Source organism: Humulus lupulus, chromosome 1 (assembly GCF_963169125.1).
Source record: "Humulus lupulus chromosome 1, drHumLupu1.1, whole genome shotgun sequence".
In the NCBI taxonomy this organism is placed as follows: domain Eukaryota; kingdom Viridiplantae; phylum Streptophyta; class Magnoliopsida; order Rosales; family Cannabaceae; genus Humulus; species Humulus lupulus.
In genome coordinates this window covers 302614818-302639460 of record NC_084793.1, presented here as the reverse complement: position 1 = coordinate 302639460, position 24643 = coordinate 302614818, and the positions used below count along the sequence as shown (strand labels likewise).

At 29.8% G+C, this 24643-nt stretch overlaps 1 protein-coding gene and 1 long non-coding RNA gene across 3 annotated transcripts; both read left to right on the top strand.

Moving 5' to 3' along the window:
• Nucleotides 1–3598: 3598 nt before the first annotated feature.
• LOC133780493 (uncharacterized) lies at nucleotides 3599–5715 on the top strand. The gene is made up of 4 exons (XR_009869366.1): nucleotides 3599–4025; nucleotides 4106–4180; nucleotides 4650–4711; nucleotides 5429–5715. It is a non-coding gene; the product is annotated as an uncharacterized LOC133780493 (long non-coding RNA).
• Nucleotides 5716–21443: 15728 nt separating this feature from the next.
• Nucleotides 21444–23716, top strand: LOC133812592 (scarecrow-like protein 15). 2 transcript variants are annotated; one of them, XM_062246376.1, is made up of 2 exons: nucleotides 21444–22222; nucleotides 22379–23716. In XM_062246376.1, the coding sequence occupies exons 1-2, from the start codon at nucleotides 21659–21661 to the stop codon at nucleotides 23438–23440; spliced, it is 1626 nt and encodes a 541-aa protein (XP_062102360.1). In that variant the 5' UTR covers nucleotides 21444–21658; the 3' UTR covers nucleotides 23441–23716. The 2 variants fall into 2 exon arrangements, with proteins under 2 accessions (XP_062102360.1, XP_062102359.1); XM_062246375.1 differs by having other exon boundaries at nucleotides 21446–23716.
• The last annotated feature ends 927 nt before the right edge of the window (nucleotides 23717–24643 follow it).

Genomic DNA, 24643 nt, shown 5'->3' with positions numbered 1-24643 from the left:
CAATATAGACATATGATACTCATAATGATCCTATCCCTACTCCTGTTTATGATGCTCCTATTGATGACGAGCATTTTCCTCCCATTATGGATGAGGCTCCTGTCTTTGAAGAAGTTCCAGTTGTTGAAGACGTCATTCAAGATGGCGTTCAACAATAAGCAACAATTCCATAAATAATTCCTCTAAGAAAATCTCAGAGGGCAAAGAGGTTAGAAATTTCTAATGATTTTTTGGTTTATTTTGGAGAAGGAGAATATGATATTGGTCATGTTGTTGATCATGTGACTTATAGTGAAGCTTTTAATAGTACACAATCTTCTAAATGGATGGAAGCCATGAAAGATGAAATTGGATCCATGAAGAATAATGATGTGTGGGAATTGGTTGAGTTACCTGTTGGTTTTAAACCAAGAGGATGTAAATGGATTTTCAAAACCAAAAAGGATAATAAGGGTAAAATTGAAAGATACAAAGCACATCTAGTGGCAAAGGGATTTACTCAAAGAGAAGTGTTATCCCCAAAATTTGAAAACGATGATGTGACAATAGAAGTTACAAATGGCAAGGAATGGTTGGGTAACCTGGCTTAGGAGTGATCCGGTAGTGTTTTGTCAGACCGGTGAAGATTTTTGACCGACCAGTCAGGTGCTTGTCTGACCAGTCAAGTGTTTGGCCGACCAGTCACTTGTCTTGGCCGACCAGTGAGGGTTTGGTCGACCGGAGAAGTGTTTTGGCCCTCCAGTTTTCCTTTTGGGTGTGATGTAGATTGACTAAACAGATCATTGCTACGCAAGAGATCCCAGTAACGGCTTCAGCTAGAATCGGTCATACCTGTGCGGGAATCTCTCATATTATCCCAAAGAATCGCATATTGTTGTATTTTAGATGTTATTATTAATTAAATATTGAAAGAATAACAAAAAGATCCCGATTAGGAGGGACTGCATTTGTACTATCCTGGGCTAATAATTACAAAGCTCATGGCATCAGAGAAAGGATTCAGATTCTAATTTTCCTAAGAGAGTATTTGTATCTTGAGAGAAATATTGTATTATTTTCATCTGCACTGAAGAAACTCAGTTGATTCAGGTTCATCTGATCTTGAGTGTAGATTCATAATCATAACTCTAAGTGGACTAGGCTATTACCAACACATTGGGGCTGAACTACTATAAACTCTTGAAGGTTATTGTAATTTTGACGTTTACTCGTCGTTGGCCAAAACCGTGGTCAACAAGAAGGTATTGATTACACTGAAACATTCTCACCTGTTTCTACAAAAGATTCGTTTAGGATTATTATGGCCTTAGTTGCACATTTTGATTTAGAGTTGCATCAAATGGATGTAAAGACTGCTTTTCTGAATGGGGAGTTAGATGAGCAGGTCTATATGTCTCAGCCTGAAGGTTTCAAGGAAAGTGAAAATGAGAACTTGGTCTGCAAATTGAAAAGGTCTATTTACAGTCTCAAACAAGCATATCGTCAATGGTACTTGAAGTTTGATAAAGTTGTGACATCGTTTGGTTTCATAAAGAACACGTTTGGTCAGTGCATTTATATGAAGTTCAGTGGGATTCGTTATATTTTTCTTGTTCTTTATGTGGATGACATTTTACTAGCGACTAGTAATTTGGGACTACTAAATGAGAGAAAACTTTTCCTGTCTATAACTTAGAGAGAGAATAAATGTCAAACGTCCCTTATGCAAGTGTGATAGGGAGTTTGATGTATGCCCAGGTTTGCACTAGACCTGATATTGCTTTTGTGGTAAATGTTCTTGGACGATATTTGTCTGATCCTGAGCGTGATCATTGGGTTGCTGCAAAGAAAGTTTTGAGATATTTACAGAGAACCAAGAATTTTATGCTTGTTTATAAGCAAGTTGAGAATCTCCGAGTTGTTGGTTATTCAGATTCTGATTTTAGTGGTTCTGTGGATGATTTAAGGTCAACTTCTGGATATATTTTCACTTTGGCTAACACAACTATTTCTTGGAAAAGTGTAAAACAAACTTTGATTACTTCATCTGCTATGTATGCTCAGCTTGTAGCTTGTTATGGGGCATCTTTGCAAGTTGTGTGGCTAAAGAATTTGATTACAAAGATACGAGTACTTGATTCTATTTCCTTACCTATGCTGATCTATTGTGATAATAGTGCTACCATTTTCTTTGCCAAAAATAATAAGATTAGTGGTGCTTCAAAGCATATGGAGATCAAGTATCTTAATGTCAGATACCTAGTCAAGAACGAAGATGTTGTTATAGAGAATTACAAGACAGAATTGATGTTGGCAGATCCTCTAACCAAAGGATTTAGTGCGTCATTGTTTAATAAACATGTTGTTGATATGGACATTTTAGAATCCTTTGATCTTTTTGGTTAGTGGGAGTTTTCTTTTCTATTTTCTTTTATCCACTAGGAATTATAATTATTTGTAATTTCTTTAATGAACTTATGAACTACAAAGTTTGTTTTTGGTTTTTTTTTTATCAATGAATAGTTATGCTTTCATTTATGTTTTGTTATACTCTCGAGAATGTTGAGTTGAAAGCATGTAGTTCATAATATTGTTGTTATAGTCATTTAAGTTTATTTGCTTAATGGTGTGGATATCATACTGTTTTATGCACAATTAATGATATAAAACTGACTTATTTATTAAGTTGTGCTTTGATTATTTCACTGACTTATTTATTAGGCATCATGGTATCAGTGAAATGAGGACCCATAAATAATTATGTTATATAACTGATCACATGTTGGACATAATCTCTTACCACACTACTAGACTTATTGACCATGTCGATTTAATACTTTGGTATTTGTAAGTATGAATGTTTTTTGTTGATTTGAAAGCAAACTGATAGTCATAGTTCAATATCAATGATTAAATTAAACTGATTGTTTTAAATACTATCAAATAACTATTATTTTTAAAAGTTTTTCTTGTCACTCAACTCATGAGTCGTTTTTAAATAAAATTATTTCAATATATACATATATTATAAAAATTAATGTACCCCAAGTGGGAGAATGCTAGACTTTTATTTGGGCTTACATTAATATTTTAATGTTTTATAAAATATGGGTTGATAAATAGTTCTTTGTTGATCTAACCCATTTAATTTTAGTGATCTCTGGTTGATGAGCTTTGTAGCACCCACATTATTTTGATATATATAGCCAATAATCACATGATTGCATTGCATTACATATCATACAATATGTATAATTTGAGCATATGCATATTCTTATAAGTGTTTTCATGTATAAGTATAAAAGTTGTGTATGTGATGTCTATATGTATGCTCAATATTATTAACCTTGTGGCATTTGAGTTGTCTTTTATGGGTGTTTGATGTGCTCAAGATATAAGAAAGTATGAAAAATATGGACAAGGCATGGAATTAAGTGTTGAAAGTGAGATATAGAAGGCAAAATAGGTTAAGTAGTGGAAAATAGTACAATGTCGATTACTAGTATTTCGGTGTAAAATTGAATATTTATGGATTTACCAAATGTAATCGAGGTATGATTAAGGTCTCATTGATGATGTAAAAATGGTTTTAGAACCATTAGATCAATTCTTGATGGGAGGTATAAATAATCAGTGGTATTGATGCAAAGTCAAAACGAGCTTAGCATAAGTGCGCTACGCTCGATCGGGTAAGCATAACTATTGGGTATGAAGTCATATGGACCTAAGGTTTGGTATGAGTGTTTTACACATAAGGATAATAGGCCTAGCAGATGATTAAGTCGAAATTATTGAAGTGATAAGGTTTTCATAAGTCAAAAGGTGAAATGATGAGATGAAAGGTGTCAACTTTTGACAATAAGGCTAAATCATTGAAAATAAGGAATTTTCATCAAACCTTATCACTTTGCACGACCATTATTCTGAAAAACAGAGAGAAAAGAAAACCAAAAACCATTTCTTGGCTGGTTTGAAGAAATTCTAAGGAGATCCAAGTGAAAGCAAAGCCAAAGAAGTAGATTAAGCTTAGTTCTAGCCTTTTTATGGTAAGTTCTTGTACTTGGAAGTTAAACCATGTTTTTGAATTTTTCTGAGAACTTATATATGGTGTTTTATCCTTTTTAAGATATTTCTTGGGGTTTCCAAGTGGTTTGAGGTTTAGAAAAGCTTGAAGAGATTGTTTTCGCCGAAAAGTTGCTCGGTAAGTGAAATTTTGTGTTTTATGAGGTTTTTGGGGTTCTTGGAGTACAAGATGATTTTTGGTTATTTGATTGAGTTTATAAGAGAGTATATATGTTTATAAATGTTTGAATATATGTGGAGACTCATTTAATTTGGGTGATGATCTAGGAGATAAGAATTTTATCAAAATCGGTATATGATAACTTTATGATGAATCATGTTGGTATTTGGGATATATGGTTATGGCAGGTTAATTGATGTTGATTATTGGTGTATTTTGATATTTGAGGATAGCTAAAATTAAGGGGAAACTCTGTCAAAATTTCCCCAAATGTCTAAGATAAATCTAATGCTCGATCTAGGTGGTTTAAGGCATTTTAGGCATGTTTTGGGTATGAAATTTGATATGAAGTCTTATGGGTATTTTTTAAATGAGAGTTCAATGTATTACTGCCATCATTATGATGAGAAATCCATGCTATTTTCAGGATAAGCACATCAATACCTAAGACATCACTTGTTACACGGTGAAATATATTGTGGACAAAAGGTAAGTAAAGTACTCAACTGCAACACAAGAATTATGTGTTATGTGAAAGTATGCATTATATGAATATTTTGTGAGTAAGTGGTATTAACATACAGTGACACTTCATCATAAATTTGTATGCATGGCATAATAGTGATATGGTAAATTATTATATGATATAAGACCATGCATGATATTATGATGATTAATTATATGATGCCTTTGCAAGTTTTGTGCAACATAAAAGAAAGTTGTAATAAGAAGTTTAAGTTCAGTGCCACTGTTTTGAAAAGGCAAATGAAAGTGTTAATAAGTGTAAACGGAGGCCTATAGTAGGCTTATAGTGGCTGCCCAATAATTTGGGCTAGGTTTAGTGAACCAATTATATTGTTTGCCATATTTCCGTTTTTATTTCTCCTCCATATGAGTTATTGTTATATGTATTGACACCACAGTGTGTGGCCGCCTTAACTCTTGAGCCTGACGGGGCAACGATGGAATAAGGTTTTTAATGTGCCCTACTGTGGTGAAGGCTAGCCGGAGGAGAACCCATGGGATTTTGTATTATATGTGTAACAAGCCCTGCAGGCATTGACCAATTCAAACAGTGTGCACAATATTAAGGGGCCCAAAATTTAAAAAGAAGTTGTATATGTCCATTGATATTGGGTAATCATTAGCATTGCATGCATTACTTTGCTTACTGAGCTTTAGGCTCACAGTTGTCTTGTGTTGCAGGTAGAGAAAGAAATATGTGAATGATATGAGGAGAACTGAAGCATGGTCCTGACCCTGATTTGTACATATGAACACATCGACCTTTTTGTGGGTTATTTCAGTTATCAGTGAGATGTTTGTAATAAAGTGTGAAGTTATGTTTTGAAAATAAATTGGGTTATTTAATACTTATGTATAATATGTTTGAGACACACTTTATGTTTAATGTAAATAATGTGAAATAAGTTTTCAAGTTTTAAAAAAAAAAAAAATGTCCAGACTTCCGCAGAAATAAATTATGATATAGTTTTAAAACATAACACCTCAAATATGGTTTTTTAACTAAAATAAGTGAGGGTGTTACAAGCTTAGTATCTATAATAGTCTAGTTGAAGCATAAGTGTGAACTTTCTAATTAACTGAAGTCTTTGATGAGGAGGCACAGTCCAACTAAGTTAATATAAGCTAAGTCCCCTCCCTAACTCTACTTATGCAAATAGTCTCATCGCTATTGTATTATCTGATAATCTGTTTCAGAAATAGAGATCCTAGGGAGGAAGACTTAGTTGGTTAGTATTGCACTAACAATTCATGTTTCTCCATGGCTGAATCAAGTATGTTTTCTATATTCTTTAATTGTTTATAGTGTTATAAGTTGTACGGAAAATTATTAATAAGATGTTATATGAATATCTAACATAATTATGTCAATATATAAAAAATGTGGCAAACAAATTTAATCTTTTATAAAAAATTCTTGTGCTTTAATTTTTTTTTATTGAAAATCAATTTTATTATTATATATATATAAAAAAAAATGTTTACTAAAACTATAAAACATTATAATTCTAAATTGATTAATTTTAGAAATTTTGATACTTAAAGTTTTCAATTTTAAGTATTTAAGATCTAAACAGATTTAAATTATTAAATGCTAAATGACATTTTTTTTAATTTAATTAATTTATGTAGAGTGAACAATTATTTTTAGGAGCAAAGTGTTTAGAGTGGCATTTAAAAATGGGTATTTTTTTTAATATTTTTACGACCCCTTATTGTTTTTTAATTATATTAACTTGAGTTTCCAAAAATACAATTTTAATGTTTCATAATTACAAAAATACGTTTTCAACTAGACATCAACTCTACAACGAAGAGTATTAGAAAATTTGAATAAGATTTTCCTATATATTATTTTAAAGAAAATATAATAACAAACACTACATACACATATAATGGACTAAAATATTCATTGAGTACTATTCCTTATGCTAGCATATATCTCTTCTATATAATAAGTGTGTAGATAACGGAAATTTTTTGTTTTAACGGTTTTTTTATTTTTTTAATGTTAACTTTAATGGAATATTCTTATATTTAATGGTAGTTTGTAACCACTTAAACTTAAATAAAATAAAATAAATAATTGAAAAAATTAAAATATGATATTTTTGAGATATTTTAAAATGATAATTATTTAAAAATAATAAAGAATTATACAAATTAAAATAGGATATTTTTTAGACATTTTAAAATAATAATTATTTAAAAATAATAAATAATTAAACAAATTAAAATATGATATTTTTGAGATATCTTACAAAGATAATTATTTAAAAACAATAAAATCACACATTTTATAACTTAAATAAAATTTAATTAAACCTAAACTCACTCATTAGAATAATATCATGTTAAACATATAATATAATATAGTGTCAATTAGCAACAAATTATTTTAAAAAAAAACTAGTAAGAAACTTAAATTTAAAATCCACATATAATATTTAATATTATATCAAACATATATAATATATAAGATCTTGTTGTCACTCCCAAATTAAAAAATTAGAACAAACATAAACTTAAGCAAAAATAAATAAATTATTTAATTAAAATATGATATTTATTTAAAATTTATATGATATTAATATAAATTTAATAAAAATAATTAATAAATTTTATAAATAAAACTAAATCTAATATATATATACATGAATAATAATAATAATAGCGATGATACTATTTGCATATAATTATTTCTCTCATTGTGTAAAAGTATATATGATAAGAAGTAATAATAAAATAATTTATGAAAAATTATGTTGATCATCAACAAGTGTGTCAATGGAAGTCACCATTAGTGTATACTTTAGTATATGCCAGAAGAGCCATATGTAAAAAGAAGCTTATTTATATTGACACTTGTCCATTATTTATTAAAAGGTAAGAGGCCACTCATGCAACTCCAAATTTGGATTTTGAGTTGTAAGGTGGAGAGTTTGATGAATTTTAAAATATTTAAAAATATTGAAAATTTGAATTTTGGATTTTGTAAATGGAGAATTTTAAAAATTTTGGAAATTCATCTAAAAGAGGAGGATTTTGTGATATTGAAAATTTTGTAGAAAAAATATGAGAAAGAGTGAAAAATAAATCAACTTAATGAGTATTTATAGAAGTAAAAATAAAAAAGTTAATTTTTTGTTACAAAATTTAACCAACGGTCAAAAATGACCATTATTATTTTTTATGGAGTGACTAGATGTGTAAGTGCAAGCAAGCTATCGTGGGGCAGAGCAAAAGAGTTGTGAATACACTAAAAATAAAGAGATACAACCAAAACAGTATAAATGTAATTTTCTCTGGTGCACCGTATGATTGTAATTTTTTAACCAAATTAATTTATCAAGTAAATATCTCATTAAATTACTATTATAGAAAATACTATAATTTACTTGTTGAAATTCAAACAAAATGATGTGTTTTTAAACTTTACTGTATATAATGAGAAAGAAGAAGAAGAACGAATTCATGAGAAGCTAAAACTGTGTTTTTTTTTTTATATATATAAATATTTGTTTAATAATAATATGATAGCTGTAAGAGTATTTTTCAAAAGTTTTAATTAATTACTTAATTTATTATAACTGAAACTAATTTATTCATAACGTGTCAGTTAACTTTGGGCTAGAGTAATATTTTATACAAATATTAAGTTGGAGATTTTTAAAAAATATTACTTTTATATTATTAACGTGTAAAAATATGAAAATTATATTTTTATTAATTTATATGAAAAAATTTATTAAAAAAAATTAAAGTATTAAAAACATAATTAATAGTTAAATAAAATATGAAAATGCTACATTTTTTATCATAGTTATGTTTTCTTTGATTTTGAAAGTTATTTTATTTTATTTTTAATTTTCTCTTTCATTTTTTAATTACTTTTTCAGTTATTTTTTTTTCATTACTTATTTTTTCTTCCATTTTTGCCTTTTTTTTCTACTAATTTTTTTCCTTCATCTTTTTTTTTCTTTCAATTTTTTCATTATTCTTCATTCATTTTTATTCATTTATCTATTTTTTTTTCTTTCATTTGTATTGTTTTTTTTGTTCATATTTTTTAAGTTTTCTTTCTTTTTGTTTCATTCTATTTTTCTTTATTTTTTTATTTATTATTTCTCCTTCCATTTTTTTTTCTTTTTTCACATATATGAGCTTTTTTTATTTCCCTTTTTCTTCTTTTTTGTTCATTTTTTTCTACTAATTTTTTTATTCATATTTTTTTCTTTCTATTTTTCCATTATTTTTCTTCTTTTTCTCTTCATTTTTATTTATTCATCTATTTTTTTTCCTTCATCATTTCGTTTGTTTTATATTTTTTTAGTTTTCTTTCCTATGATTTTTTTCCTTCTTTTTTCTTTATTTTTTGTATTTATTATTGTTGACGCCGTTTTTCGTCTACAGTGAAAGAAGAGCACGTAAAAAATTACTAGTAATGACCAATTAAAAAAATAACAACACAAAACACGATTTTTACGTGGCTCAGCAGTTAAATCTGCCTAGTCCACGAGTCTCTGTTATTAAACTCAAGATTAACTCTGAAAATTCTTAAGCATAAATTCTTCAGAGTTCTCTCTCAAGATTCAGAATTTCGGTCCATTACAATGGTGCATGACCTCTCTATTTATAGAGAAGGTTGCAGAATACTATCCCACATATTTTGGGTAGTTACTATTTTTGTATAAATAAAATAAATGGCTTTAAATGCCTGCAATCTGATATAAAAGGAAACGTCCCCTGAAGACCAAAGGGCGTATAACTAATCGAATAATATCCCATGATTTTATGGGATTTACAATAATAAACGCAGAACATGCCCTTTATAGACTATACTTATAGATATTCAAAGTCATTATCATATATCTCCAAGGCCTTAATCTTCCAGGTTTCTCATTGGCTTTCGAGCTACTGACATCTCTCGAGGTCATATGGCTTCGAGATCGTACGTACGTCAGACTCGGACCCCATGATCCGAGGTCATTCCTGAGGATAGATGCATCACGGGAGCTACCTTTCGAGATCGTGAACGTTTTGAGGCCACCACGTTCGAGGTCATATCGAGTCTTGCAGGCTCGGTATTTAATCCTGGAGCATACTCCGAACTTTACGGGTCATCCACTGCGAATCCAGCTTTCAAGGTCACATTTATCATGACTCGGAATCTGGATATAACAATTATTTTCTCCTTCCATATATTCTAACATTACATAATTATTTTACTATTTTTTTATTTATTGTCTTTTATTATTGTAATTTTTTTTTTAGTTTTTTCCATTATATGTAAAATAATTCAAATCAATTTTTTTCAGAATTTTCTTTTTACTGTAACTCTTATAGGAACACCAAAATTTTGAAAGAAAACTAATAAAAATATGAAAATGTGACTGGGTAACCAGTTACCCTGATAAGAACATTCAAATATAGAAAAAAAAATTATATGAAGAAGATGGGAGAGAAGATAAATGGGGTGGATCTGATTTTTTTCCTATCTTCAAATCTGTGGTAACTGGTTACCTTCCCGTTCTTTGTGTGTATATTTCTAGGGGTAACTGGTTACCTTTACGATCTTTGTGTGTATATTTCTGGGGGTAACTAGTTACCTTCATGTTCTGATGTGTGTGTATATTTTTGAGTTCTTTATGGTAACTTGTTATCTATGTTACTAAAATCATAGTTACTTTTTATTCGTTTTTTTAATGAAGTGTTCTTCCTCTTTTTCCTTAAAATTTGATGTTTCGTTTCATATTTAATATGAGTAACCCGTCACCCCTCTTATAGTAGAAAGTTACTTCTCTTAGGATAACTGGTTACCTCTTTTGGTACATGTTATTTAACCTAGCTCTATGATTTTTTTTTACATAACTGTTAAATATCAATCAAGTAACTGGTTACTTTACCCAGGATTTAAGAAAAAATGTACAATCTAAAATAAAAAGGAAAAAAAATTATAATAAATAAAAAATAATGTTAAACACAATTCATATTTAAAAAAATTGCAAAACAACCAAAGAAAAATTTAATATAAAAAAAACAAATAAGCTAAAAAAATAATAATCTAATTACATTTATACTCTTCCAAATTAATAAAACTTTATTAAGAGTAAAACTATGACATAAACCAACTTTTATACAAAAATATGGGAAAATAAACTAATAAAAGTAAAAATTCTTAAAAAAAAACCATAGATTAATTTTTTTTATTTTTTTAAAATCATATTTTTGCATACTCTATTAAAAATTCTTTATAAAATGTAATTTACTCGTATTATAATTTTAAGTACCACATCATTATTATATTATTGGTAATAAAAAGTATCAAAATTATAACTTTTTTAAACCACAAAAGTATCAAATAAGTATAAACCATTTCTTTCTTAATTATATGACATCACTATTCTGAGACTAAGACTCCAAAAATTCTCTCATCAAATGGACCATCTTGAGTTAGTTTTGTCATCACTTCAAGTGGCAGAGAAGAGTACCAAATACTATTTTTTTGTCTATAGAGACCACATAACACATCTCAGTATTATTTCAAGAAATCTTCATCCCCTCTATTGAAACTTTTTGAGTGTCTCTCATAAGACCAAGGAGAAAGAGAGAGAAGTATATGTAAATAGATACCACTTACAATTTCAAGAAAGAATCCAACCAAACATAAAATAATTAGAAAATTATAATATATATTTATATATATGAATATAATTGTGGTCATAAAGAAAACTAATTGAATCACGAGATTAGTATTCTCAAAGTAAGACCAACTACATATATATCCTTTTGAGATTCTCATTTTATGTAAAAAAAAAATGTTAAATTCCCACATGAAATAATAATATATTAAATGATAGCTAGCTAAGTTAGAAATATAAATTTCTGCCAAATCAACAAGGAAGAGATTAGTGAGATTATTTAATTAAACAATTATATATATATATACATAAACTAAGAATAGTTTAAGGCCCAAATATATTTCTTGATTTACAAATGTTTTAATGCCCAATAATTATATAAGTTATATCGATAAAGTGATGGATTAAAATCAAATTATCAAAATTAACTTTCGATCTTACCAGAAAATAAATATTTATACTATAGTATATAATGTGATAATAGCAATCTGAATGATATAATAATTTAGAGAATAATATATATAGAAGACCAGTCACTTTGATATGGCCAATTCAATATCCACTGTTCCAATACAGATCTTTCTTAGCTTTGGCTAGCTCTTTTTGGAGTGGGATTACAAATCAATATTATCTTTTCTTTTCATTTCTTTTCTTTCTTTCTTTCTTTTTTTTTTTTTTTGTTTTCTTTTTTATTTTAAAAAATAGAAGTATTATTTGTAGTGTTATAGAATCTCAACCCTCTTCTCTCTTACCCTCTTTTGTATACTTCAAGCTTCTGACTCGTCCCACCGAGTGTGCCCCGCGTGCATCATGATATACATATATATATATATTCATTCATATAAATATATATAAAAAGATTAATAGTATATAATATATAAGAAGAGCCTTGGTTGTTAAGTACACGACTAAATAATATTCCTTCAAATAAAGTTTGGTACTTGTTACATTTCCACACATGCTTTTAAACCAGTATTACAGATATTTAAGAAAATGAAAATAGACGACTATATACATATATATATATATATTTAAATATATATATAGTTTAGTCATATTCACGTTGATTAATTAATTAATAACTATGCATGCATGTATTTATATTAATGGCTCCTTAGATTTTGAGTTGATTGTGTGGAATCTTACGTCTTCTGTATTCTATGTAAAAAGTGTTTAGATAAAATAAATTATTAGTTTTAAATGTTTTTTATTTTTTTCGTTAATTTTAATAGAATATTTTTAAGAGCAGATTTTAAACATTATTTAAACTTAAATAAAATTAATTAAATAAATTAAAATATGATATTTTTGAGATATTTTACAATGATAATTATTTAAAAATAATAAAACCATATATTTAATAACTTAAATCAAATTTAATTAAAATTAAACTTAGTATTATATTAAACATATAATATATAATCGTTTGTTGTCACTGCCAAATTAAAAAATTAGAGCAAATATAAACTTAAATAAAAATAAATAAATAAATAAAAATAAAATATTTTCAAGATATTTAATAATAATTTAAATAATTAAATCATATTTGTTTAAAAATAATAAATGTATACATATTATATTTTTTCCTTATAAATTTGTGTGATAGTTTGTTTTTTATCAAGTGATGATTGAAACTATTTTTCTTCTTCAAATTCACCAAAGGATATTGTGAGATACATTAGTAAGTAAAAATAGTTTATGCATATATATTACTGTCTATACTATGACTTTTTCTATTCTTATTTTATTTATATTATTAATTTTATTTTAAAATATAGTATTGTATTTTATATATATGTCGTCGTGTAAATATATATTTATGTCAATGATATGTTTAAATGCCATATATGTAGAAATTATTAATATAAATATTTATATATACTATAAAATTTTAATTCATTATATTATATATATATTTTTTATAAAAAAATAATAATTAATTTTTATTAAAATTATAAACAATATTTACATCTTTAAAACTAACCAACCACCCGGATATATATATATATATATGTTCACATGTGTTTCATTTTTATTTCTTTTCGAGGGTAAGAGAATATTAATTATTAATAGTATGATTAATACCATATATACATATTCTTTACTCTGCCGGTGATGTCACATTTATCACTTTTGTTTATGATATATTACGTAATAACTTATTCTTAAGTATGAACGAGGACGCTTTAGTAGGTATATAACTAGCTTATTATACAAAGTTTTCTTAACTCAAAAATCTCAAATTTAAATTGTAATCGTCAGTTTAATATATATATATATATATTTATATAATTCTTCTATTTAGTGGATTATGTATACCACCTTTTTCCTTTTGCTTTTCTTTTTTATATATAAATTAATATTTATTTTTTGGTTAATTTTTTTATTCTTTCCTTGCTCCTGTTATCTATATAATAGTGCCTTGTTATACAATACCCTATATATGCGTTGTACAAATACTAAAAAAGGGCATTTCTAATACATTACTTGTGGTTAATATAAACTTGTGTAGTTATTTATTTAAAATTGGGAATTAAATTTTTTAGATACAAATTAGAATTTTTCTTTGTAAAGTAAATAAAAATTATAAATATTTAATATAATCTCAAATATAAATTTAAGAAAAAATAATTAGTAAAAACGTAAACTTAATTTAATTTATATTATAAGATTTTTCCTATATATTTTTTATTGTTATGTTGTTTTAATAATTTTTAGTGTAATTTTAAAAGATTAGACAGATTCAATCAAAAAGAAAAAAAATAAGTAATTTTTTTTAAATTGAGGTATGTTTACAAGCCTAAATTTGATAAATAATTTTTTTCCAAAAATTTAATAATAGATTTAAAATTTTATTTTACTTGAGGATAAGTATGTAATGAAAATATAAAATAATTTATTTTAATTTAAATTATATAAATATATTGAGAAAAAAAAGTTTGAGAAAAGACATTATGGGGCACATATAAAAAATCTAAATGCAAATTACAAAAAAATCATTAAGGAAATATTGTAGAAATATAGAAGTAAATGACTAAATTGTCAACTAAAATACATATATAGAAATATAAATCAACAAAAAAAAAATATGTCAAGGGGGAAGTTGCCTCTCTGGCACCATAGGTCCGCTAATTTGTATATATGCTTGAAAATTAGGAAGATTGGCTGCTAAATTTTGAGAGTAATGATTCGTGGACTTAAAATATATACTTAAATATTATATGTGATGTGACAGTTTAACTTAATCAATCATTAAAATTGAGACCTACTATTTTAAAAAATAATGACATATCACTATATATAATGTTTAGTGCATATTTTGAATGGACATATCATTACTCCATTTATCCATGGTCAATAATGTTTAAATGTAACATATAAATTAGTTAATAAAATATTTAAAATTAGTAGTCTTATATTTATCGATTAGACATAATTTAAGATTTTTATTTTGGACAAAAGATCATGATTCGGAAAGTAATCTATAATTGCTTTGCAACCTTAGCTAAGATTGGCAACAATTAAACAAAATTATTAAAAACAACATAATAATAACATATAAAAAAAAAAAACAAAAGCAAAGATTATATCTAAGAGTTTTTTTTTTGAAAGGTATCTAAGAGATTAAGAGCAGGGATGCAAATGGGAAGGGTCGGCCTCGCCCCGCCCCGGATCCGACTTGCTTACGCCCCGGATCCGACTTGCTTATGCCACGCCCCGCCCCGCCCCGTTAAGGCATTTGATGCGGGTCGGGTCAGACTCGCCCCAGATGTGATGGAGCGGGTCAGACCCGGCTCGGTAAGATTTTTTATTTATTTTCTTTTTCTTTAATAAAATAAAGACTAATTTTTTAAAATATGTTACAATATAAAAATAAATGGCAAAAAAATATCTCATACTAGACATAAATGAGCTACCTAAATTTTTTTTATAAATGGTCTTGCATACTAAAATAAAAAAAAATTACTATACTTCAAAGCAAAACTTCAATTTTCTCCTCTATCCCTCTTAAATATACTGTCTTATTTATATATATGTACATATATATATTTGGATCATTGATCACCCTAAATAGTGGTAGTAATTAGTTTTTTTTTTAAATTATTACAAAAAAAAAAAACAACAACAACCGGGTCGGGTCGTGATCCGACCCGCTTCAATTGCTAGCGGGTCGGATCGGATCTCGACCCGCCCCGTTATTGCCCCAGGTATATTCGGATCAGGGGCGCCCCGTCGGGTCGGGGCTCCGACCCGACCCGCCCCGATTCGCCGGGTTTTTTTGCCATCCCTAATTAAGAGTGTATATTTTTTTCCTCTTAATTAATATGAATTCGATTAAGACTTGGGTGCATGGTACAATTATATATTAGACATCAAAAGTGATAAAACTAGGGAAATTTGATAAATCATGCTTACATTAGCTTAATATTTAAAATTTGAACCAAAGTTAACTACCATATGAAATAAATGCTCATCTTTCATTTAATACCAAAAATACCCTCATACCTTTTCTCTCTATTCTCCATCTTTCTCTCTACCTTTCATTTAATAGCTTAATAATTAAAATTTGAACCAAAGTTAACCACTATTTAGAATGCTGTTTCGATGTTGGATTTGTAGTTTGTTGGTATTTTTTTGTAGTTTTTTGGGTGAAAATCGTATTCTGTGAAAATCTGCGTTTTTTTTGGGTTCCTTGAGTTTTTTTCGAAATGCCCGATAGTGTCCGATAGAGGCCCGATTCGGGCACGATAGTTGTTGAGTTTCAAGGTTAGGGATGAAGGTCCGATGGAAACCCGATGGTTGCTCGATAGTTTTGGTTACCCGATAGTTGCCCTATCGTGCTAATGTCGTACCATCATCGTACATTTATGGCAAAAACTACAGTATTATACACCATCGTACCCACTAGCGTCCCACTGTCGTACCATCATCGTACCATTGACAAAGTAAGTTAACAATTTGAAACTAACTATTATCGTACTACCATCGTACCTATATCGTCCCACTACAAATTCTAAAATTACGATGTTATAGTAACTACTTAACAAATTCTATCGTACACCTATCGTGCTAATATCGTACCATCATCGTACCCATTATGGAAATAACTACAGTATTGCACACTATCGTACCCACTATCGTAATACCGTCGTACCACCATCCCTAACCTTGACTATCGGGCAACCATCGGGTTGTCATCGGACCTTTATCCCTAACCTTGAAACTCAATAACTATCGTGCCCGAATCGGGCCTCTATCGGACACTATCGGGCATTTCGAAAAAAACTCAAGGAACAAAAAAAAACGCAGGTTTTCACAGAACACGATTTTCACTAAAAAAAAACAGCAAAAAATACCAACAAACTACAGATCCAACATCTAAACAACATTCTAAATGGTGGTTAACTTTGGTTCAAATTTTAATTATTAAGCTATTAAATGAAAGGTAGAGAGGAAGAGGGAGAATAGAGAGGAAATGTATGAGGGTATTTTTGGTATTAAATGAAAGATGAGCATTTGTATCATATGGTGGTTAACTTTGGTTCAAATTTTAAATATTAAGCTAATGTAAGCATGATTTATCAAATTTCCCTAAAACTAAGACTCTTTAATTAATTAATTAATTTGACATGGGAAAAAAGAGCTAAAACATCTTTATTTAGGTGTCAAAAATCTTTCCCATAAAGTCCTCACTCCAATAGCCAAATAAATAAATTTAAATTGAATAAATGTATAAAAATAATGAAGAAAGAAAGAAAGAAAGGGGATTGTCAATCAGTGATTGCACCATATCATAATCACCACCAATCGGAACATATTCCCTCTTCACTGTCGCCGCCATCCCAAAAGCCAAACCCAAAGTCTATCTGTCCTACGTGGGCGTGTTTTTTACGCGCTGACTCTAATATCATCTTTTTATACTTTTTCTTCTTCATCTATACTTACTATTATTTTATTCTTTTTTTCAATATATATATAGGGGTAAATTACAAAATATATATATTTTTTTGACAATAGTGTATTATTTTTTATATTTTTAATTTTGATAGATATTATCTCAAATTTGTTTATATGACGATGTACATTGTAGCTATTTCGAACCTTCTATAAATTTTCAAGAAATTTCGAATAAAATATATTACTGAAATTAGGGTTCAAACAATATTTGAATCTTGTTTTCGGCATTGTAAATTATTTGAAAAATCTTAAAAATTTACCGAGTGTCTTAAATGATTACACTATATACTGTCATATAAAATTTGTTTAAAAAAAATTATCAAAGTGTGAAAAGCACAAACTGATTGCATCGGTATTGTAAAAAAAAATTTACGTAGCGTTGTCGATCCGTGATAGGATGGATGAGGTGAGGAAGGCATGCATGCCCGACAGAAAAGCCACCTTGGTAATTGGTATGGTATGCATGGCCCCCAAGACTAGGGTTAATTTAGTCCCATCGAAGAGGCTAGGGCCCCAGTCAATGAGATTTCTATTAAGCTTTTTGCCATTGGATGCCCTCTTCTCTTTTCTTTTTCATTCCCAAGTGTGAACTGAACATTTCTCCACTATCCTTCACTAACAAGTGAACTAAACCCTAGCACCACCAACCTATATTACTACTACGTAACCCCTCTATTATTACATATGTTATAGCTTCTTTTATATATAAATATATATAATAAAATAAAAAATAATGATAGTATACTATAATCTATTACCTAAATACTTTAATCATAATTATCATTCATATAATTTTATATTTAGTATATTTAGCCATAATTTTTTTTAATAATAATATAATTTGTTTTGATTTATTTTAATTTAAACATAAATACTTATAAGATTAAGATTTTTTGTAGTCCCATTAAACTTCCTTTTTAATAACAAATATTATTTATTATCTAATTATTATTTACAAATATATAACTTTATAAATATCTTCACATTTCTTAATTCATACATTTAGATTTAGTATAACATTTATAAAATTAGTTCAGCCATAATTTTTTTAATAATAATAATAATATAATTTTAATGATAACCCTATTAAAATAAACAATTTTCTTTTTAATTTGAATCATAAATACTTTTTTTAAGATCAAACTATTTTTTTTTTTTGAATAACTTCGAATAAAAAAAATTGTTAATTATTAATTTAAGATGAAACCAGGCAAGTAGTTTAATTAGTATATATGTAGTAGTCATGAATGGAAGACATGCCTCTGATCATGGAACAAGTTGGGCTTTTATGTTACAGGAAAATAAAAAAATAAAAAAAGAGAGATAATAGAGAAGAAAAATATAGTACTCTTTTATAGAATTCTTCTATATTGTTCTATCTGACGATGGCTCAGTAGCCAAATGTCAAAACCAGAGAAAATTGACCATAGAGAGAAGAGAGAATATAAATAAGAAATAGGCATATATTTTGAATCAAGAATATATGATATGATAAAATTATTCAATTAATTAATAAGGTGAGTTATATATTAGTAATTAAGTACTCTAAGAAAGCTCTGCAAGATTAAATCTACATACATGTGAATACAAATATATAGGATACATTCAACTAATTGTAAAAGTAATTCTTTTCCATGTTGAATATAATCATATATAGTAAAGTTGGTGCATTAAGTCAAGCCCCACTTTTTTTTTATTTTTTTTTTCTTTTAATTTAATTTATATATTTTTTTTTGCAAAGATTTTTACTTTGCCAGATAAGGAACCGTTAATGAAGATGCATTTACGAATTTTCAGTATATCTACTATAGGTCTAGTTGATGTCAAAGTTGTTAATGATGGCTCTTTTATTAAGCTTTTTTAAAGGGAAAATGGGTTAGAGGAAAGGTGGGGTGGTGGGTATTCGAAGCTTTTGTGGGTCCTAATAGGAGTTTTAGAGGGGGACATAGCTTTGGAACTTTAACGCCAAATATGCCACTGATTTGTCGTTTTTTAGTTGAAAAAGCTCCTATTCATGAGTATACATATGTAATGTTTTTTAAATCAAGTAATCAAATTCTACTGTGTAATATATCTATCAATTAATATTAATGCTACTGAACCAAATGCCCAACACTCGGACGACACGTATTATTATTGTTGTAATTTAATATTAAATTGTATCAATCAACTTAAAATAGTGTTGGGCACTATAATGATCCCATAAAAATGCTACATATCATCTCCTTGGGCCATTTAGTCAAATTTTTGTTTTTAAATTTTTTAAACTCAAAAATAGAAATATTATTTTATTTTTATTTCTTTATTTTTAAAAAATAAAAATATGTTTGGTAATTAATTTTTGAATTTTGTTTTTAAAAACAAAAAATAATAAACGCGTTTGATAATTTTTATTTTATTTTTTGTTTAACAATATGAGGTGTTATTTGTAAAAGAGAAGAAAAAAATAAAGGAAAATTGAAAACGGTTTAAAAAAAAATTGAAAGTGAAAAAATTCTATTTTCAAAATTTAATAAATTTAATTAAAATTTAAAAAATAATAAATAAAAATAGAGTTACCAAACACACTTTATGTTTAATTGTCAAATTTTTAATTAATTAAATAAAAATCTATTTTTTTAAGTGTTACCAAACAATACTTATTTTTAATTTTTTTATATTTTTTTTAATGAGTAAGTGGAATCCAATATCAAATCTCACACATTTTAATTTAATAAATATTATATGAAATTGTCATCTTAAAATTTCAAATAACAACATTACTTTTTTAATATATAATTTTAATCTCAAAATTTAGAGGACAAATATTAAACTTCGGAAAAGATGATAGTTTATGTCGTTTTCACTTTATAAAAGGGTCAAGAATAATTTTTCCTCTTTTTATTACTAGGGTAAACTTAATTATACGAGCTTTTCATCAAAAAGTCTTTACCTAACTAAAATACCAAAGAAGTTATAGCTCTATATATCTTTAACCAAATGAATCAGGTTAAAATCATTCAATTTAAACATAAATAATTAAGTTTTTTCTCCTAGTTTTCTTCCAGCCAAAAAAACAGAAACCCTAGTTTAATGAGTATTATTATAAGTCAACACGTTTTAAAAGTACAAATCAACTAATGAAACCCCATTTCATCGTTTAATCCAAGTGCATGCATATTGGTAGATTATTAGTACACATGCACGTGTAGTAAAATATTTGACGTACCCCACATTAGTCTTGGTAGGCACTCACGCACATGATCATTGTTCTTATATGAGAATTGATCTGGCCCCAATGGTGCATAAGCTGGCAAGCATGTGACATTTCGTTATTGGTGTAATCCAATAACGTGTCTCATACATTTGAATTAAGTACTATGAAGTATCGCTAACTAATTAAAAAGTGTTATCTCGTGTGGTATTTGACAATTTAAGGTGTCAAATAACAACACTCTTCTTATATAGCAAAGTGAATTGTTAAGGGGCACTATTGGTGCCGAACAATATAAAAATGTGACATACCGCTATTGGTGCAATCTAATATTGGGTCCCACTTATTTGAATTTAATAAGTATTACGAGGTATCGCTAATCTTCAAGTGATATTGAACATCTTAAGATGTCAAATAGCAACATTCTTATTATATAACAAATTACCCTTTACTACTTGTTTGTAACCAGAGAAATCTCATATAATAAAAAGATCCTGTTTTTTTTTTTTTGATTTTATAATTTCCTTTTACCTTTCTCACCAGCTTCTTCTTGGTGCTGACTTAGAGGACTACGTATATAGTGTTTTACGTCTCTAAAGAAATTATTTATTGGTCCCCTGAATCTCTATATATCTGATGCCATATACCTGTACTAATTTTCAGTCCTTTGAATTAGATAGGATATATCATATATATGATATATGAGCTAACGATTTCATAAAAGCTAGTATTATTAAGCTTCGAATAATAAAAAAAAGACATTAGGGAGAAGACTTGAGTTAGAAGCTTCAAAGAGATTAAAAAGTAGAGACCTCTGACGCGTGTCACATACTTGTCTGTCATGTCATGTAGTATGTCACATATATAATATATATGATCTCCTTGTAATATGCTATATACGCACCTCCATGCCATGCACACACGCAAAGATAAAAAAGCCAACAATCATAACCACCAAAAGCTTCTCTCTTTTATTTCTTTCATTCATATCAATCTCTGATATAGTAGGGACTATATAACTATATAGTATATAGCTTTTTTTTTTAAAAGAAAATTATTTCATAAGCTCCATTTCGAGTATTTCGAACTTGATCGACTCTTTTTTTCTTTTTCTTAGAGATGATCGTCCCTGTTACCACTCCTCAGAACAACCTGAACCAATCTCCCAGCACAAAAACAGACAACAACAACAACAGGAACAACAGCAACAACAATAGTACTCATATTACTAACCTCTGCTACGAGCCCACGTCGGTTCTCGACCTGCGCCGCAGCCCCAGCCCGGTGGCTGGGAAACCCGCCAAGGTTTCGGCTGTTTCCGACGTCGTTTTGTCTCATGCGACAAATGAGTCGACGCTCGAGTGGGTGGACGACCAGGTTTTGCATAACTTGGATTGGGATACTATCATGAGAGAGTTGGGTTTGCATGATGATTCTGTCCCTGCTGCCTTGAAGACCAGTACCACCGCCGCCGCTGCCATGGCTACCGCTACTACTACAACCGTTGTTCCTCAGTTGAATAATCCTTGTGTCGACCCTCATCAGATCACTTCTCATTTCTTAGAGTTCCCTCATCCTCAGCCGTTCGATCCAACTCACTTGGTTCACTCGACTGACTTCAACTTTGATCATAGTAGTAATAGTACTTTCGGTTCTCATCATCATAACTTGAACCTTTTTGAGGTATCTCCTGATTTTCATTTAGGGATCAATAATAATAGCAATAATAACAATACCGCCAACAACCAAAACAATAATTGGAGTATTGGGTTTGATTTCATTGAAGATCTAATCCGAGTTGCTGACTGTTTTGACTCCGACGACTTGCAACTCGCCCAGGTGATACTAGACCGGCTCAACCAACGCCTCAGGTCTGGCCCTTCGGGTAAGCCAGTGGGTCGACCGTTCCAACGGGCTGCTCTCTACTTCAAAGAAGCCCTCCAGTCCATTCTCTCCGGCTCTAACCGGACGGCCGATCGGCTCTCTTCATGGGCCGAAATCGTTCAGACCATCAGAGGCTACAAGGCCTTCTCAGGTATCTCACCCATCCCCATGTTCTCCCACTTCACCACCAACCAAGCTCTACTCGAAGCACTCAGTGGGTCAACCTTCATCCACGTTGTCGACTTCGACATCGGTCTCGGTGGACAGTACGCCTCGCTCATGAAGGAACTCGCCGAGAAATCCGAGTCCCTTCGAGTTAACCCACCTATTCTTCGAATCACCGCTGTTGTTCCTGTGGAGTACGCCGTGGAGAGCCGGTTGATCAGGGAGAACCTGACACAGTTTTCCCAAGAACTGAAAATCAGGTTCCAAATCGACTTCGTTCTCGTCCGTGTCTTTGAAGCGCTATCGTTTAAGGCAATCAACTTCAGGGAAGGGGAAAAGATTGCCGTGCTTTTTTCCTCCGCAGTGCTCCGCCGCCACGGTGGCGGCTTTCTAGGAGAGGTGAGACGGGTGTCTCCGGCTGTGGTGGTGTTCGTGGACGGAGAAGGGTGGGGAGGCGAGCCGGGTACGGCTCCAACGACATCGTTTCGGAGGAACTTCGTGGGCGGATTGGAGTTTTACTCGATGGTGATGGAGTCGCTTGATGCGGCCATGGTGGGGGCGGAGTTGGTCCGGAAGATCGAGGCGTTTGTGCTGAGGCCAAAAATTATAGGGATGGTGGAGGCTGCGGCAGCGGCCGGGGTCGGTGGGGGGAGGAGAACGGCGTCGTTTCGGGAGATGTTCCATGGGGCCGGGATGAGGCCGGTACATCTCAGCCAGTTCGCGGACTTTCAAGCCGAGTGTCTCTTGGGGAAGGTTCAGGTGAGGGGTTTCCACGTGGCGAAACGACAGGCTGAGCTGGCGCTTTGCTGGCATGAGCGGGCCCTTGTTGCCACGTCAGTGTGGAGGTGTTAGTGGATAGTTTTAATTAATTTTAGGGTATAATTCTCCCCTTTAGATCATTAATCAAAAAAAAAAAAAGAATGGGATGGGAGGTCTGGGGATGTATAAATTAACTGTAACACAAGCATCCATGGCCATAATGTTTCCAGTGTTTTTTAGTTTATGTTGTTGTCTAGTTGGAGAGGAGTTGGGTGTTCCAATCCTTTTTGATCTTTTATATTTTTGGAAGCTTTTACTTGTTTTTTCAAACAAAATTATCAATAGGGAGACTACACAATTATTGGGCAATTTTACATAACCATGCATATATATGTCTTGCTTACTATTATTATTTACAATTAAATGCTCTCTTTAATTAGGGAAAAAAAAGATTTACATACATATTTGTAACTATATAGAAAATAGAAATGTGAGGTGAGCGGCATTAAGGATGACAATATAACTCATACTTGTAAGTATTTATCTATTCAATGTGAATGTGGTAAAAAAAATCATTTAAGATGAAAAATATATAATCGAAAAATTACATATAACAATATAAATTTAAAAAAATATATAAAATATAAAATTTTATAAAAATTACAAAAGTACAAATGACAATTTGTAATTACAATTTTATATTTAGTCTGTAAATATTGTTTAAAAAATATTAACATATACTTACTGTTTACCGAGATTTTCGGTAACTATACTAATGAAGATTAGCTAAGAATAATGATATGGAATGTAGAAGATTAACACATGATTTTTACGTGGTTGGGGCGTTAATTAGCCTTAGTCCACGAGTCAGTTGTATTAGAGTTTGAAAAGTCTTTTACAATGTAGTTTCTCTCTATTTTTTGACAGAGTAACAGTATACAAGTCGAAGAGAGATCCTTTATTTTAGTGCTCTATTGCATGTATTTATAGGCTCGTAGGAACACTGGATCTGGGCCGGGTATGACCCGGGCCCATCAAAGATGTGGGTACTCTTGGCTTCTCTGGCGGAAGCCCAATATAAAAGATTAAACATACATAGGTCCAAGACTAATTAAGGCCCAATGGGGCGGCCCAAGAACTATATTTCGCCCGACAAAACGGTGCTTTTGGTCTGGGCACTTCGAGTTACGAGGCAGATTCAGGGGACAAAAACAGTCAGAGTACTTGGCAGTGCAGGTCTGAAACAACGGCGTGCAATCCCGAGGTGGCCTCTTCCGCAGGTGAAAAGTGGGGACA